General features: G+C 28.1%; 1 protein-coding gene across 1 annotated transcript in view; it reads right to left on the bottom strand.

Annotated features, from left to right (window-relative positions):
• The window catches only part of LOC111621746 (SCY1-like protein 2), a 35827-nt gene that overhangs the window by 7406 nt on the left and 10015 nt on the right, over positions 1–18406 (bottom strand). Inside the window, exons 2-6 of the mRNA XM_023363974.1 lie at positions 16547–16704; positions 13389–13533; positions 9061–9210; positions 5790–6005; positions 5602–5718 (exon numbers count right to left, since the gene is read on the bottom strand). Of these exons, the coding sequence (XP_023219742.1) occupies positions 5602–5718; positions 5790–6005; positions 9061–9210; positions 13389–13533; positions 16547–16704 (786 nt within the window). The remainder of the gene's footprint in view (positions 1–5601; positions 5719–5789; positions 6006–9060; positions 9211–13388; positions 13534–16546; positions 16705–18406) is intronic.

The raw sequence follows: 18406 nt of genomic DNA, 5'->3' as shown, positions 1-18406 counted from the left end.
TTGTAATTAATACTAACAAGTATTTTTTAATATTGCTGTTTATTATTGGCTGTGTTGTAAAAATGATATTAAGGTAATATTGTCATGAAGACTACACAATACTGTAAGGGGGTCAAGGGAGAGAAGAAATTTAAAAATGAAATAACAATATATGAGATATATCATTATCACCTCCATTGCCATCTGGACTGCTGAGTGGTAACAGTCAACGTCATGTGGAAGCGGTTGAGTCAGAGATCAATGCCTCATTTACAAACAACACAACTCGTTTATTAAACAATTTAACTTACTAAAAGTTCTACAGTCACAAAGGTTGAAGTCCTTGTATACTTTGGCACATAGTCTTCAAAGAAGAAAAGTCTGGCGACAAAGTAGGTTTCCATTTACTATCCAGATGTTGCATTCTAAGTTCAGTTGTTAAAAACAGGAAACAATGTCTGGTGAATGCAGATCAAAATGTCCAAAGTTTCTCTCAATGAAGGGCTATAACTTTTGGAGGATACATCAGCAAAGGATTAAGATGGATACTTGCAGGAAGCACCCCAACAAGGGACATGGTTCTTGGCCGTGGTGTCCCACGAGGCTGTGTCCTTGTGGCCTGGGCTTAAATATCTTTTCATCTTACAAATCATCACTGATCGTTTGTTTTACGTATTTTACTCCAGGTGGTGTTTGTTGACTTAAAAACCATTAATTAATGGTTTTTTCTTGATTTATTTTTTTTTCTGACAATTTTTTATTTCACTTTTTGTATATTCATGAAATAGGTTCTCTTATTATAGTGATATTGTTATAAATACTCAAGTTATGCCGTTCAGTTCTGACATTTTATTTTTTTTCTATTGGCAATTTTTTTCTTATAAATTTTTCTAATAAAATTTATTGAAAAATATTGTGTTTAAAACGAAAGATATTAATAAATGTACATAATTTTTTTATATGAATATAATGATATTTTAAAAATTCACCAAAAATCAAATTAATATCACCCGACTGACCTATTTTGCCTTAGGAGGGAACACAAGATAAACGTAAACAAGATGGCAGAAGCAAAAGGTTAATCCCCTTTCTTGGTCCCAGATTGGTCTTTCTCTGTTACCAGGTGAAATTGGACCAGATCGGTTCCCGAGAAAGATGATTGTTTATGAATACAATTCAGCATCATCATTCATTCAGTGCTGAATGAACCTTGTACCTTAACTAATATTTCTTTTTTGTTCGTCTAGTAAATTAAATTTTTTTATAAAACAAATTTTTCTTTTTTTTTCGCATGATTTTAATATTAAAATGATTTTATTTTTTCCCTTTTCCTTTATAATTTAGTTCCCTTAATTTTAATTAATTGCAAAGATCAAGATTTGTTTTTGTTTGGAGTTTTGATTAAAAGAATGTTTTTCATCTGAGCCCAGAGCCTCACAATACTACTTGTTAACGACTAATTTAATTGTTTAGTAATCAAAAGGAAATGTTTTAAGCAATTTACAGTCAAATATAAGTAATAACTTATCCAAAAGCATTAACATGCTAATTTACAAGTTAACTCAAAACTCTCAACTAATAATGTTGTAAAGCGTTATAATTCTTCCCATTTAAAATAATGGAGAATTAGCTCCAAATTAGCATTTTTGCACATAAAATTCAATCTGTTTCTGAAAATCTCATTAAGTGTAATGGAAATACAGCCATTTTCAGCTTGTCATTCATTAGATATATATTCTATGTGAACTTGATATTAATTGACCAACTTTAGTAATTCGTATATTATAAGTTCCATTTTTATGTATTCTTTATTTGCGCACTCATAGTTTTGTATTTGCAACCATTTTCCTACTTGTAAAGCTAAAAATCATTTGTCTCTAACAAAATAATGAAATAGTAGATAAGACATGGAATATAGTTTAAGATAATATCAACTAGTATAGTTTAATGCTCAATAAAAATATTATCTCATCATTTTTTGCATGATTTTAAAATTTGCACTTACCAGATAATGTTATATCATATATTAGAATGTTTTAATAAAGTGCAATAATAGTACCAAAGTATTCATAGGATTTGAAATATCCAAAGACTACAAGAAAAACTTTATAGAGATTCCTTTAAAGAATATATAAAATATCATTCAATTATTGGGTTTTCAGAGACATAGACAATCAAAATGAAAAAGGAAGACAAGAAGTATCTTGAATAAGAACACATTGTAATATTTAGCAAGGCACAAAGAATTAGAAAATTTGGTCGACCATCTGGTGGCCTATTATTGCTAACAGAAACAAGTTGGTGGGTTACTACATTATTATATAATGGAAAACTTTATTTTTGCTATAATAGATACCTGGCAGAGATTTAAGTCAAAATGGGGGATTTTCTGATTGTAATCATACTTATATATCTTCCCCTTTCAATTGACTAAAAGTTGTTTTCAAGAAATTCAAGAAATCATCACACAATGGTCTATTATTATTATTTTATGGATAATAGGTGGTGACAATAATGCTCGAACTAGAGAGAAGGTAGATTCAAAATATATGCTAATGATGTACTATTATAGGAAGAGAATAAGGAACCGGATAAGGGATAATTATAAATAATTATAATAATCTAATGTTGTTATTAGAATCTTATCATTTTAGGAGTTGTAAAAAGCATAAAACAAAAATTTAAAGAAAGATGGTATAATAATAAATGTTAATATTACAAAATGAAGAAACAGAAGAGTTTGCAACAGTTTAGGATAATGAACTCAGAACAATCACTGAAAAAATATTTAGAAGAGAATATACAAACTACATAAAAGCAAAAATATTTTTCTGAAGTGATTTGTTGTTAGGTTAAGACACAAAATCATTCTGGAACATCATAAATGGTTACCATAGACAATTTTTAAAAATTAGTAAATAATCACTGGTTTCATTTGACATAGTATCAATATTTTAAAAAATTTTTGGACAAACTATTTATGTAAAAGCAGAACTCTTTATTAGCAACATTCAATTAATTAATAAACCAAGTGAAGTGGTATTTAATATAGACAATTTATATATCAATATTAAAAAATTAAAGGAAAATACAGCCCCAGGCTATGATGCCATTTTTAATTTCATACCAAAAAATATTATAGAATATTTAGCTAGACAATTTAATGATCTATACAATTTGTGTAAGATCCCAAAAGATTGGAATAAGGTTATTACTTATATGTTATTTAAAAAAGGAGAGAGAAAGCATCCAAATAATTATCAACCAATAGCACTACTTTCTGGTTTTCACAAACTGTTAAACTTTGTCAATAGAACAGAAGTAAACAATTGGATTGAAAGGAATAATTTTAAAAATCACAAACAATTTGCATTTATTAAAAATGTGGGCACTCAGCTGGCCCTTTTTGTTTTGATAGCAATAATTCAATTACAACTTTGTAAAAAAAAGACACAAGATGTTTGCCTTATTTCTAGATATTGAAAAAGCTTATGATTCAGTGATAATCTCAAATCTACAAAAGAAAATGACTAAATATCAGGCAGAAGATAGCCTTACAAAAATAATAGGATTCTATATAGACATTATGAAGTGGTGATCAAGCAAGAAAATTTTCTATGGCCGACTTTCAATATTGATCGTGGACAAGGTGATCCCTGGTTACCACATCTGTTTAATTTCTACATATTTAATTTTAATGATTGTTTTAATAGAGAGGAAGATGGTTTTCTATTTGAAATGCAAGTAATACAGTCAATATCTTATGCAGATGACATAGTGATTATTGCCCCAATAGCTGCAGCTTTGTGTAGAAAGATACAAGCTTTGAATGAGTATTGTGAAGAATTAAAATTAAAAATCGACCCTAGTAAGTCATTTGTAATGATTTTTTGAAATTGAACTAGACTTTCTAAGAAACATATGTCCTTCTACCTTAACAAGGAAGAACTAAAAAAGTACGAGATCAAATTATTGGGTGTTGTTCTAATTCCTACATTGTCATTTGAGAAACAATATAAAAGGTCTATGACCAAATCCAATATACTGATTAATAACATGGTGAAAGTATTCAGTCAGATTAAATTGAGGGATATTATTGTTCAATTTAAGTTATTCAACTCTATTATTATGAATTCTGTGGGATATGCTTCACTGATCTGGAGTCTTAACTAATTATCAAAAGTTAGAGATAGTTTAAAATAAATTTATTCACAAAATATTTTCATTAGAATATAATACATCTGGAAGAGCTTGTAGCTTGTAGCTTAGAATTAAACAAATTTAAACTATGCCCATTTTTTATAAAAAGACTTAGAAAAAAAATTAATAATATAAGAGATTGTGAAGCTATTAAAGCCATTATACCAAAAAAATGCATACTGATGTTCATAGTAAAAATTGGGTAGGTCAAGTATCAAATATTTTCAACAGATAGTTTTTCTATATGTCCTTTTATGGGCAAAACCAAGATGAGCAATTTACTTAGCTCTCAATTAATACAAAATGCTTTTGAAATATCCTTGACTCAAGATATTAATGATCGTAATAGCCAAAAAAATCCGGAATGGTATAACAATCTTAGAATACCCATATATTAATGGATATATGTTCTCAAATTCATCTTTTAAATATAAAAAAGTTCTTCATTCAACTAAGACTAAATAAGGAGATAAATGGAATTATTAATTATCATTATGAATTATCTAACTGTTGTTGTTATAGATAACTCCAAAATTCACATATTTTGTCTATGTAAAGAGGCTCAAGAGCTACAAGATAAATACAATCTCCATGCACTAGATAAAGTCACCAATGAAAAAACTATGTATCTCTTTTTTCATACTGAAAAACTACAACTATATATAATTTATACAATTACTTTCAAAAATCTATTGTGTCAGTATAATAATATATGTAAATTTAAATTAATTGTATCAATAATAGCAAAAATGTATATCTTAATAAGTACAAAGACAACAAATTACTAATTTGGATTAATGTTAATGATGTTATGTATGAACTAATTTGTTTTGGAAATAATGAGATAGATAATATAATGGTAAAATCAAACGTTTGTACTGAGTTATACACCCACCATAAAACAGCATTGTTTTATGAACAGATTTTATTTAGTTTTTCTCTTACCCTTACGCATTAACATTGAAATCTAAATAAAACTTTAGCAACAAAATATCAAAAAAACCAAAGAAAATTATATCCATCACTTTAATATTTTTGAAATGATCTAGTAAATTAATTTTAGGGTAAAAGTATGAACAACCATAACTGATACATTTCCTCTTTGCAATCTAGCATTTTAATTTTGTTTTAAAATTAATCTACCATAACAAATATTAAGAAAAAAAAAAGACAAAGATAAGAAGTTTTGCTGTTGCATTTCTATCATCAAATCAGTACTTTTTCAATATATTTCTCTTTTTTGTATTCATGGCAATTTTGCAGAATGTAACTCCTGACAAATACAGAGCTTTTACTGTATTCTAATAATTGTTTGTTTAATAAGATTATTATTATTAACAAAGTAAATGTCAAATTATCACTTAATAATATGATAATAGTTAATGATATATTAATTATTATGAATAAAATAACTTCAATTACTTTAGAGAATTGGAATGCATCAGGTCTAACTTCGGGTGTTGTGCTCAGCAACATTTTTACATGTTCTCTAACATCAGCAGGTACAAAATCCAGCTTCAAAGAGGATTGCTGCTGTAACTGATTTAAAAAAATTTTCAAAAGTTGTTACAGAAACATAAATGATATAAGTTAACAAACATCAACTTTACCTGATGAAAATTTTTTTTTACAGTAGTTAAACTACCATAATTGTTAATGATAGGATTGCCTTTATTAAAAATTGCACACATTAGAGCTCCCAATGAAAACATATCACTTGCTGTATCGCATGACATTGTTAATACATATTCTGGTGCAATATAATTGAAATGTGGTTGTGTTATTGGGGGTCTATCAAAATCAACCTCCCTAAATGAAAATGCAGGCTGTATTAAAATAAAAAAACACATTAGTCATTTAATATTTACTTGATAAAGATGAAAAAAATTAATTTCATAAATACATTTTATATATATATATAGAGCACAATTTTGAAATTTAAAATGTCTCATGAAACAATATCACTGGTCTTCAAACTTTTAACATACAAAGCCTCAAATATCTCATTATTATTTTTGTAGAATGCCAAGCAATAAAGTTTAAAGTAAGAAATAAAAAAAATATATATATGCAAGAAAGACTTCAATACTTTTTTAAGCAATGAAGCTGTTTATCAGGGTATCCAACAGTTTCCAATTTTCCTGAGATTTTCAGGTTTTCCAGGTCTGTTGGATAGTTAGATAAAATAGTTTAGAAATTTTTATTTTTCAATTTTTTTAGTGAAAACAAAGAAAATAAAAATTTCTTATATTTTTGCATAACCCTAGGGTTCCAAAGACTAATTTGAATATTACTATTCTATAATTTATCAACTTTAAGAGATCTCTCAACTTTTATAAAACTGACAAAGCAATATGTCTTGCAATATGAATACTAAGAATTGAAAGTATTCTAAAGAATAACTTAATTGTTCAGCAACAATAGCAGGTGTATGAAAGTTTAAAGTACTCTAATTTTTCAGTTTCTCACAACTTTCTTAATCCAGTGAAAAATAATACCTGTCTTTTCCTTTCAAACTTTATTTCCATTTCTTTACTTGTAGATAATCCTATTCTACAAATTTCAACTATAAATAGTATATTTTATGGAAACAAATAATTTTAAGTATCATTTTCATTTATCATTAATACTAAACATTTTCATTTTGATTCATTAAAAGATTGTTAGCACAAAATAAGATATGTAATTTATATTCATCAAGAGTCATGGCAATGACTCCCCACCAATTAAAAAAGTTGACTGATGATATATACAGGAATCAAGTTGCCAATTTTCAAGATCAATTTCTCCATCCCAAATGTCTAAACTAATTTCAAATATCTTGTTCAAAAGGCAATTGTTTTCTTAGGTAGTGTGCAAAATTTCAAGATTTTCTGTAAAGTGTTTGCCAAAATATAAACAATTGAAAGTGCAAAAATCACCAAAAAGCTGTATTTTCTTCTTTTTCTTCATCTGGCTCTGCAGATGCTCATAGAGAAAAAAACTACTGGATCTAGAACATTTGAATTTTAAATTTTAAAATTAAACCTTTTTCATTATCAGTGAGGTGTTTGTGAAACTTCTGGATAGATAGGTCAAAGTTCATGAGTGTTTCCCCCATAGAGCTATTCCAATTTTTTGGCTTCATTTTATGCTTATAAGAATAACCAAAGCTCAAATTTATGTGGATTAAAACTTTTTATAATGATTTTTCTAAATGGCATATTGAAAGCGTTGGTCAGCAGTGTGTTCAATTGATGTCATATTTGGTCGATGCCAACTGAAATAGATATTGAAAGTGTTTGGTTGGCAATGCATTCTGTCAGTGCTCAATGACATCCAACCAAATTGTACATCATGGTCTTATGTCTTGATGTAATAACACAATTATTAAACTAAAAACAATTGATATCAAAACAAAAACATCCAAAATCATCCATGTAAAAAAATTGCACCAAGTAAAAACTTATGACAATTTAGATAAATGTCACAATTTTTCTTAGGAGTTTTTCTTTGGTAAAGATAAGCTTTGTGCTTGAAGTAGTACCCACAAGATTTTTACCTGTATTATTCTTTTCTACATTTTGCTTCAAAGTGCCAAACTTATCTTTACCAAAGAAAAACTGCCAAGAAAAATTTTGACTATCATCCAAATTGTCATAAGCTTTTACTTGGCACAATTTTTTACATCTCAGATGTTTTTGTTTGGATATAATATTTCACATAAAATTTTAGTTCTTCAATTGTAAAAACTTTATATCCAATGAAAAACACATTCAATATGAAACTTTATGCCAAAGTACATATTTTTGGATTTTGAATTTATTTGGTGCAGTATTGTTTCAACTTAAAATTACTTTACTATTATAAAGCACAACAGAAAATATTTGCTTTAATAGAAGTACAACAAATTCCAGTACTTTCAGAAGCACTCAAAGGATTACAATAATGCACTATATACAAATGCTGCATCATTATACAATAATATTGTTCTATAATCTTTTAAGCTACTTACATCTGTAATCTTGTTTACAGATGTAAGTTTGAAAGGGCCAGAACTTTTATTTTGATGGAATGTAAAACAAAACATTTTTTTTTTTTAAATTTATGGAATCTTTTATATATGTACAGTAATATATAATAAATACAAATAAAACCCAATAATTACTTCACATATCAAATGAACAGCTGGATTACTTTATCTGACTATTAAGGCTAAATAATTTCTAAGCAGGCAGTCAGGCTGCCATCTCTTGTTAAATATAATAACTATAAATTAATTTTTTGAATATTCTGGAAGTGACTGACCTGGAGCAGTAGTCAAACCTGACACTCCTGCTTACCAGTTTATACGTAATTTTGCAAATATTCTAAATTCTGTTTGAATGGTTATAAAATTATAATACAACAAATATTTATTCAAAAATCATTAAAATTCTTCACAAATTTCTTATATATAAATGCAGGGTAAATATTTTTCATATTTACTGATTAATGTATTTGAGCATTTATTTATTTAATAATATGTCTGTTAAATAAATTAAAAAATGAATTTTGGTAAAAATATTCAATCTTTAAAATAATAATATATTTTGATGGAAAATAAATTTAAAGAATAAGAAAGAAAATTTACTTTTTCAAAACGTATTATAAAATACATTAAAAGTTTTGACATTTATTTTTACATTGAGAAGTTATAAGAGGACAGAACCAAGTTAAAAAAAGAGAAAATCCTATAGAAAGAATAGTTAAGATACTACTATAAGATATTAATTTATTAATTCAGGATCAATACTATTTATAAATTGAATATCTTATCAATATTGCACTAAATTTAATTTATAAATATATCAATTTTTCTATTTGTTAAAGAAATTCTAAAACTTATAAACTAATAATTACCTGAGAATCTTGAGGATTACTAGCTGGTATACAAAAATCAAAACCAAATATTTTCCAAGCTCCATTTTTATTAATAATAATTGATTCTGGACATATATTATGATGCAACAATTTTACATCATTATGTAAAAATGCTAATCCTTCGGTCACCTGTAATTTAACAGAACACATAACATTGAAATTTTTTAAGTAATTATCAAAATATTCAAAATTATCAAAATAAATAAATAAAATTACTTTAATCTTAAATGAACTAAATTAAAACTTAATTGATAAATTATAGAATTTTCTGAGTTCTTGCTCAAATTAAAGAACCATTAATAATTATGAAAGATAAAAAAAAACTATTGCATATTAAAAGATGCACTGTCCAAAACAGTACAAGGACACTGCAATATTAAATTTATTTTATAAAAAAATCAGTACTGTTTTTACTTTAATGTTTTAGGATTTACATGTGATGATGTTACAAGAAACTTTTACATTGTCTTTTTTTGTACCAGATATGCTAAAATTTTATTAGTATCATGTTCCTTTAGAATAACTTTTACATGAATCTGAACTATAAAGTATTTTTCTTTTTAGGGAACTCTTTCCACTAGGTAAACTTTAAAAGAGCCTTTTCCCACATCCATCATGAGTTCAAAGCTGGCTTCACAATGGGGCAGCTAGTTGGTGAGAGGGCCAGTAGTATGATTCAGCTGATTTATACCAATTTGGCATTCCACTTCTTAAAATATTTTTAGTTCAACAATTCAGTTGTTAAAATTGAATTTATTACAGTGGGTGATCAGTTAACGAACAGACTGGTTAATGAACAAATCTGATAACAAACATTTTCGTGAAAGATTTTTATGATTGGACAACGAACACTTCACTGAACAAACATAAAAAGAAGTGACGGAAATAGCAAATACCGATTGATTTTCCTTTATCTTCAGGTAACTTTTTGGAGTGTGGGAGACGTCAACCTGGTATATACTGATCAGATAGTATTCCTCGAACTTTGAAATACTCCCTTGTAATTCCAGCCTTTTATTTCTCTGGCAAACAACTCTTTTATAGTACAGGCATACCTCGACTTACGTCGGTTTCGAGTTACGTCGTTCCCGATTATACGTCGCTTGTTAAAAAAGTATATGGAAAAATAAAAATCAAGTTTAAGTCATTTTATTCGACTTTACGTCTGTCCGCCACAAATATTGAAGTCGTCGTAATATCACTAGATAAACGTTTAAAGCACATAAAATCATATTAAAATATATACAAGTATGTACTGTATTTACAGTACACGCATTCGTAAATTTAGATTACTTTTTTTGTACTATATTAAAAACTAAAATTTATTTGTTTGTAAGCTTAAAATAGATTTTTATTAACCATATATTATTTAAAATGCTTTCCTAGTGATAAGTAGATTCGGAGACAGGTAAATTCGACTTACGTCGTTTTCCTGGAACCAATTAACGACGTAAGGCGAGGTATACCTGTATTCATAAGACTGTTGGGTGGACACTTAAGTTTTGCATCTGTTTTTATTTTTGAAAGGTGAGAGTATAATAGCAAAGGTAGAGTGTGAGCAGATGTCTGATGTTGCTGAGCAGTATGGCTTGAACAAATCTACAGTGGGGCACAGTTCAATCTTATCTAAGAAGGATACAGTATAATCAAGATGACTCAAGCACCTAAAGGAGTAACAAAAATCACATCTGAGAAATAAAGAATATTGAAGAGCTCATAATGGAACCTGAAACAGATCTGGCGACAGAAAAACATCAAGAACTCTTGAATGAAGAACACCAAGAAACTCAGCAAAATATGTTTTACTTTGAAAAAGAGGATTAATGCTGATATCTGCTATTAATTAAAGATCTTTTGAAGAAGTGAGAGAAGTCAGATCAATGGTCTTAGAATGGCATACAAACCAGGTTGAGATTAATAGGCTTGGGGATCTCTACAATTACAATGCTATTAATTCTGAAAATCCTGAAGAAGAGAGAACAGCAATCAACATTAGACAGATTATTTAACCCCCACAAACAAAAACCATGACTAATAAAAATGCAAGTCTGTGTATGTATGTATTTTTATTATTACATATAAATAAGCGTAGTAAGAAAGTATATATTTTTTATTTTTGGAGGTCTCCAGAACAAATTAATCAAATTCCTATACAAACCTATGGTGAATTGATAATCGGTTAATGAACAATTCGGATAGCGAACAAAGTCTTGGAACAGATTATGTTCATTAATCGATCACCCACTGTATTTGTGAATTGTAAACTATGACAATTTATTACAAAAGTTTGCATTTGTGTAATACTGCCAATTTTCTAACAGCTCAATATGGACTGGAGCAGAGGGGAAAAAGACTATTCAACAGAGCAATAAGTGTGATGATAACTCATCACTGCTGTAACTGATCTGTGACTACCTATCACAATCAAGCATCTAAAATTTCTGCTCAACTCATGGTACAAGTGATAAGCTTTATGCATAAACATCTGTATTCGTGGACCTGGGAAATGCAGGACAATAAGTATATTTCTTGGATGATTTTACTTATCAATATTAAGACACTGATTTCTGATTTTAAGAATGAGATAAGGATTATTCACACAACCAATGATCCTTGGATAAAAGCAAAGCAAATCACAAAAGACAACTTAAAACAAGAGGCAATATCTTAAATTATAGTTTTATTGTTGCTTTTTGTCAGTGGGTATTCAAAGTCTTTTATGCAATATTTTTATAACGTTTTTTTTACATTAGGAAATATTTTTAACAAATTGTCAGATAACATTAATTTATTCTCATTTGGGTACTTGCACCCATTGTGTCCACCAGCTAATGGACACAATGTCTAGCCAATTTTCAATATTTGTTTTAATTCATAAAAAATATCCATAATAATATTCCCTGTACATAAATAAATAATTTGTGCAGGGTATAATGGTTATATGCAGAAAACTGGTTATGTAATTTGAATTCCATCATTGGATATGGTTTGATATATTCAGATCAATCCACCCACAAAAATTCAATAATCTGTTCATTGTAAGTTTAATAGTTTTTTTGCCATTTATCTGACTGCTACTTTTAAATAAAATGAAAGATCACTTCAGTTGTAAGAATATATTAATATTGTATCTTTTTCATATCTATTTTGACCAATTTCTTCTGCTACCTGATCACACAAAGAACAGTTAAATTAGGTAGCCATTTTACAGACAGATGGTCTTCCTGGTCTAACACTTTCTTTTATCTTGAGACTGATAAGTGTTAGCAATTTAGACAAGGTTAATCCAGCACCCAGTATTTTCTGCTGTCTCTGACCAAAATACTAGTCAAGCCTACTTAACTTTGGTAATTTGCCAGCAACTAGTGTGAGAGCCTGGACTTGATAAAAAAATTTTAGTTAAAAATTATTTGAAAGAGAAAAATCAGAGAGGATGATTAAAACTTTTCCCACAAATTCCCACAAACTCGTTTCATTGTTTGAGGTGACACATTCGTGACACATCGAATGTGTCACCCAGAACCGATGATTGAAATTCAACAATTGGACTGTTGTATAATTCCTAATGAATTCCTAAGTCATGGGAAAAACCCACAAGAGACCCCCAAATACAAAAAGGAGGGAGTTTGCCATCATCGTTAGTTTGTTTTTAACTGGTGTTCACACCCAATTCAGTTTTGGACACTGCTCAAGCCATCACCGAACCTCTACCCTTCTCAATACATCCAAAGACTTTCATCCTTCTCTTGAACCTTCTTTCAAACCACCTGACGGACCAGCAGCACATCGATCCACTAATTCTACGATTCCCCAAGGAACCAACTTCTACTAAGGTATTTACCAACGCACGACCAATTTGTAAACTCTCTCTCTCTCTCGGTTAGTGACTATAATTGATATCCAAAATTAGCGCCTTGCTAAGCATCTTAACTATGTACCGAGTTGTAAATAGTATTGATAAATAAACAGATATTGTGAATTGTTAAATTCACAGTATTATACACTTCTTCCAGGGCCATCTCCATCCCGAATCCGAGCATCTACAACATGACCGCTCGTACACAAAAAAAATTAGCAACCATCAAAATTTCTGTCTCTGTCCTTAAAGACACAGTGGTGTCAGTCTTGATGAACTAGTCATCGCAAACGTGGTGTCAACCCTTTGGTCCATGATGCCAAACATGGGGGCGCTCCAGCATTGTCACACTAGCATGTTTGGTGAAGGCTACTCATTGCACTTTGCAATATCTTTTAGCACATATTGACAAAATGAATTGTTTATATAATATATAAAAATTTATAATTACCTGCAACAACCCATATTTAATTTCAATGTCATATAACTGAAATTCCTTAAGTTCCTTTGGAGGTGGAACACACAGATTTTCATGATTTCCCAATATATTTGCTAAACTAGCAAAGACTGGTTCTGTTGCAAATGCTAAACTCTCTCTAAACAAATAATAAATACATTAATAAATATTTTTAATAGATTTGAAATAAATAAGTAAAAGTCAAAATTACATATTGAATATAATTACAATTGAATAATTTTAAATAATGATAGAAAATTTGTTTTTATTCTTATTAACATTAAGCTCTATACACAAATTTTACTGTTTTCAATTAATACTCTAATCATTTTTGGTTATGCATTTGATTGAGATAGTTATCTATAACAATTTAAATTTTATTTAAAAACTGGCAAAAATTAGCCCAATATAAATATATGATTGGATACAATAATGTAGTATATTAATAATATTAATATAATATATTAGAGATATGTAAATTAATTTTGAGAGGCTTTTTTTTAGCTAAAAAATGTGTTTATTACAAAAAAAAATGAAACAACTTTATATTTTATGAAATATGTAAATATTTTCTTAAAATAATTCAAATAGTCATATTAAATAAACTGCTTTTTTTAAGCAGTTTATTTAATATGACTATTTGAATTATTTTAAGAAAATATTTACATATTTTTTACAATTATTACCTCAACTAACTTCTATCTTACTCTATTAACACTTCTTTGGACAGACTCTTTCCAAACAAGAATTTATCCAGTAGGAACTTATCTATGGAAAGAATCTAGCCAAAAAAATTTTTAACACAGATTTTTGTAAAAGCAATTCTTGAAATTGTTTTCTTTAACCCTGTATAAAAATTGTATTATTATAATTAGATTTATCAATAAAATTTTGAAACAATTGATTACATATCACAATTTTTTTGGATATGAAAATTCTAAACGTAATAACAACACATGCAATAATACTGCATACACAATGAATAAATATATCGTTAGCAGACAAAAATATATCATCAACAGACAAAACCAAAATTAAGGTATTATTTCTACAAAATACCATACACATTAATTGATTGTTATGATATAGAAACATCACCAAATGATTGCCTAAATAATTGGGCTACAACTGACCTAATAATCGGGCTATAACTCCCCTAAGTTATAGCCCAATTATAACCTTTAATCATTTGGTGATATTTCAATATATATACATATCAGACTTCACAATGATTGTTATGATATTTCGGCATAAAAGATACAAATGTTACAGTGCACAGAGTCAAAAGATACAAGAAAGGTTGTATACAACAAATACACAAATAAATGTAGATTATAAACATATTAAGTAATAAATCAATAGTATATTTGAAAATATAATAAAGTCAAACTGGTCATTATAATTAATTTGATGAAATAAACAATACTTTTTCAACAATAGTTAAGATGGGAAAACACTAATGTTTTCAACTCATTTAATGGGCCATCTTCAGTCATAAGTGGAATCATTTCTCTTAGGTATGATCACACCTGAGATGGCCTATTAATGAGGTCATTAATGTTTCTTCAGTCTTGTCCCTGTTAAAAGTGTATTGTTTACTTCATTAGTTAAAAATATGAATTATAGTAATAATGGATATATATCACACAAATAATAAAATTAGATAACAGGATTAAACAATTTTCAATATACAGATAATCCTCATTAGTTTGAAATTCAAGGAACAAAATAACTGCAACTTCAAATCATCCAAATTTTACATATTTCTGTACAATATGCCAAATGCTATGTAACAGATGTAATTTATAAAACAAACAAAATATGGCTACATATACGGAATGCTACTTTCATAATTAATAATTTTTAATATTATAAATAAACTGCAGGTAAACAGCATGTGTCCAGTGAGAACCTCACAGATTTCCAGATAGGGTTTATAAAAAGCAAAGCAAAATACCTGAAATGTAGCTCAAATTATTTTTAAAGTAGCCCAATTCTAATAGTGTGCAGCTCCAAATCTCATAAAAACATCTCAATCTGCTGCTTATAGCACAACTTTGCAACCCCAAAACTCAGCCACATTTTATGAAATAAGAGAAAAAAGGTAGTCAGTCAATGGGTGAGGTGACACCCAAAAATATGTTACTGTAAAAGCAAAGCCATGTTGACCAGATTAGAGTTCTTCTTAGTCTATAGTTCTCTTATAGCATAGAGGCACGCAAACTTTGATCTAAAAGTACAAGTTAAAATACGCATATCACAGTTTGAACAGAATTTTCACTTTAAATTTCAAAATAGCCATATTTTGAACTAACAGAATTCCTTAACATATAAATCTCTATATCCCCATCTGGGACAAACAGTACACTTGCAAACTAATGGAATTTCAAACTATGAAAGTTTGGACTAATGAGTATTTCTTGTTTATATATATATTTCAAAAAGCCAAGAATAGAAACTAAGTTTGGTCTCTCCAGCTAATTACCTTAAAAAATTGCAAAATATTAATTTACTTTACCTCCATCCTCATGCTTTTAACATAAGCAAATAAAATAATTAAATGTATAATAAATTACATCAATTCATTGCATGTTTGCTAAATACAGATATTCAATATTTAATATTATTTTATTTGATCAATTTACACTTTTTTAATATAAAATTTCACTACATTAACAAATATTAATATGCTTTATAGCCTATAAAAATAAATTATGTATAATATGCTTATATCAACTATTTAATTTAAAAATGTAATTTTTATTTAAGATGTAAATCTTCAAACATAAGTAAATATTAAGTTGTTTCTATTAAAATTTTACAAAAATTAGAAATCCTGACATTTACACAGCAGCAACATCAATCACACTGTGATGTAGGTGCATGTCTACTTATGTCATACTATGACTGATAGTTCTGCTGTTTTTAATGTCAAAGATAATAATATTGACTTCTGACAAATATCCTGGCAGAAAAATAGGTTAAGTATATTCCTACTTTAGAGAATCAAACTGAATTAAATTTAAAAAATTAATCAGTTATTTTATATCACTCCACTTTCTTATTCAAGTAATAGAACTTCTGGCTAAATCCTTATAGAATTATTAAAATTTTAAATGAAAAATAAATGTATTATTTCATATTCAGCGAACCTAGATTCCTCCAAAGGATGCTGTACTGTAAGAATACTTGGATGACGTAACCTTGTTAGCTGTGAAACTCCTTTTTTAAGAATATCTAAGATATGATCACGGTCTTGTTTAGAATATCTCTCTAACTGCTTTTTTTCTAACACAAATACTGCAGCTTCCTGTAAAAAAGAATATGAAATTAGTTAAACAATTTTAAAAACATTATAAAAGTAGATTTTAATAATGTTTAAAAACTAATATAAACTTTTGATGAATTAAACAAATAATTATTTCTTTAATACATCAGAAGCTATTAAACTTTTTTTTTATCAAACTTCTGATTTTACAGAAGCAAACTAATATCAAGGATAGTTTTGTAAACAAATATAGAATTTCTATTGTATCACTTACCTAAAAACAAATTTAAAATTCTGTAAATCATGATAAAGCTACAGCTAGTGTGCTCTTTTTCTAAAAAATGACTGCTTATATGCATCTAAGGTGAGTAAACTTATACAACTGCTTTTACTGAGCAACTGCCAGTACATAGCCCTGGCTACCAACACTTTTTAATGCTATCCGCCAGTATACAATACTGGCAAGTTCCTGTGAAAAATAGCTCTGGCTAAAGCTATTTCCATAAGTCAAAAAGCTATTAATAAACATTGTACAATTGTAGTTTCTTCTTCTTCATAATTAATTGTTATATATATTTAAATTATAATATTAAAGTTTGTTAATATAATTTATTTAATTTAAAATATATGCTCTCCACCTCAAATAACAGTAAACTCCCAATTATCCGTGTGCGGATTATCTGGTTTGCGGATTATCCATACATGAATTTAATTTTTAGAAAATAATTATATGTGTATGTATTTTTTAAATAGTTGCTCGCTTTCATGTTTACACATCCTATAAGTGTGCACATGTTCATATTTAGATGTTTGAAGCGGGTGGTGGGGGTATCTGAAGTCAGCTGGACTGGTTTTAGTTAGGCCGCTTCTTTTTGGAGGAGAAAACGGTAGTGAGTACATTTATACAAAGTTTCATTTAGTTGCATGTTATAATACGTATTACAATTTAAGATTTGATTATATGTACTGTATGTATGTATAATATATATTATACATAATATTTTTTTCAAATAACTCTCCTACAAATACTTTTAGTATAAAATTACATAAAATAAGATGTTTTTTTAATTTTCAGATAAGTACCCTTAAAATGCCTAATAATCGAAAGAAAGTCATACTTACTATAAAACAAAAATTGAAAAATTTAAAAAAGGTGAATCTACATCGAATCTACATGTTTCATTTCAGAAATAAATAATTATAGTTTGGATTATCCATGTTTCTGGATTATCCATGCCACCTCTCCCCAACCATTAGCCTGGATAATTGGGAGTTTACTGTAGTACTGTAGTGGCTTTCCCCTGTTCATCATACTTTTCCATTAGCAATGGAGTCATACTGGTCATCTATCTAACTCCTTTCAAAGAAAAATTTTGAATTGAAATCAAGTAACTTCTGGCTCAAACCAGAAGTTTAATCGGGACCTCCTGCTCCTAAGCTTTCCACATCTGGTCTTGAATTTCATTTATCTAGCACCATTCTCAAGATTAAGGAAAGACAGACAGACAATAGTGGGAATTTATAGGTCTACAATTTGTTCAAATTGCAGCCTATAAAAGATTTTAGAAGAGGCCTTCATCCAGAAAAAAATAGAAATAATTTCATATTTAAAATTAATAACTACTTTAAAAAACAAAAAATTTCAAAAGTTTTCAAATTATTATTAATTAGAATCCTTCACCAATGTATGTTTGCAGCAAATATTAAGTTTCAACTGGTCTTAAATAAACTCTGATTAGGAAAA

Source organism: Centruroides sculpturatus, unplaced genomic scaffold (genome assembly GCF_000671375.1).
Source record: "Centruroides sculpturatus isolate CEXI.00-Female unplaced genomic scaffold, Cexi_2.0 scaffold21, whole genome shotgun sequence".
NCBI lineage: Eukaryota > Metazoa > Arthropoda > Arachnida > Scorpiones > Buthidae > Centruroides > Centruroides sculpturatus.
This window is presented reverse-complemented; position numbering and strand designations above follow the sequence as displayed.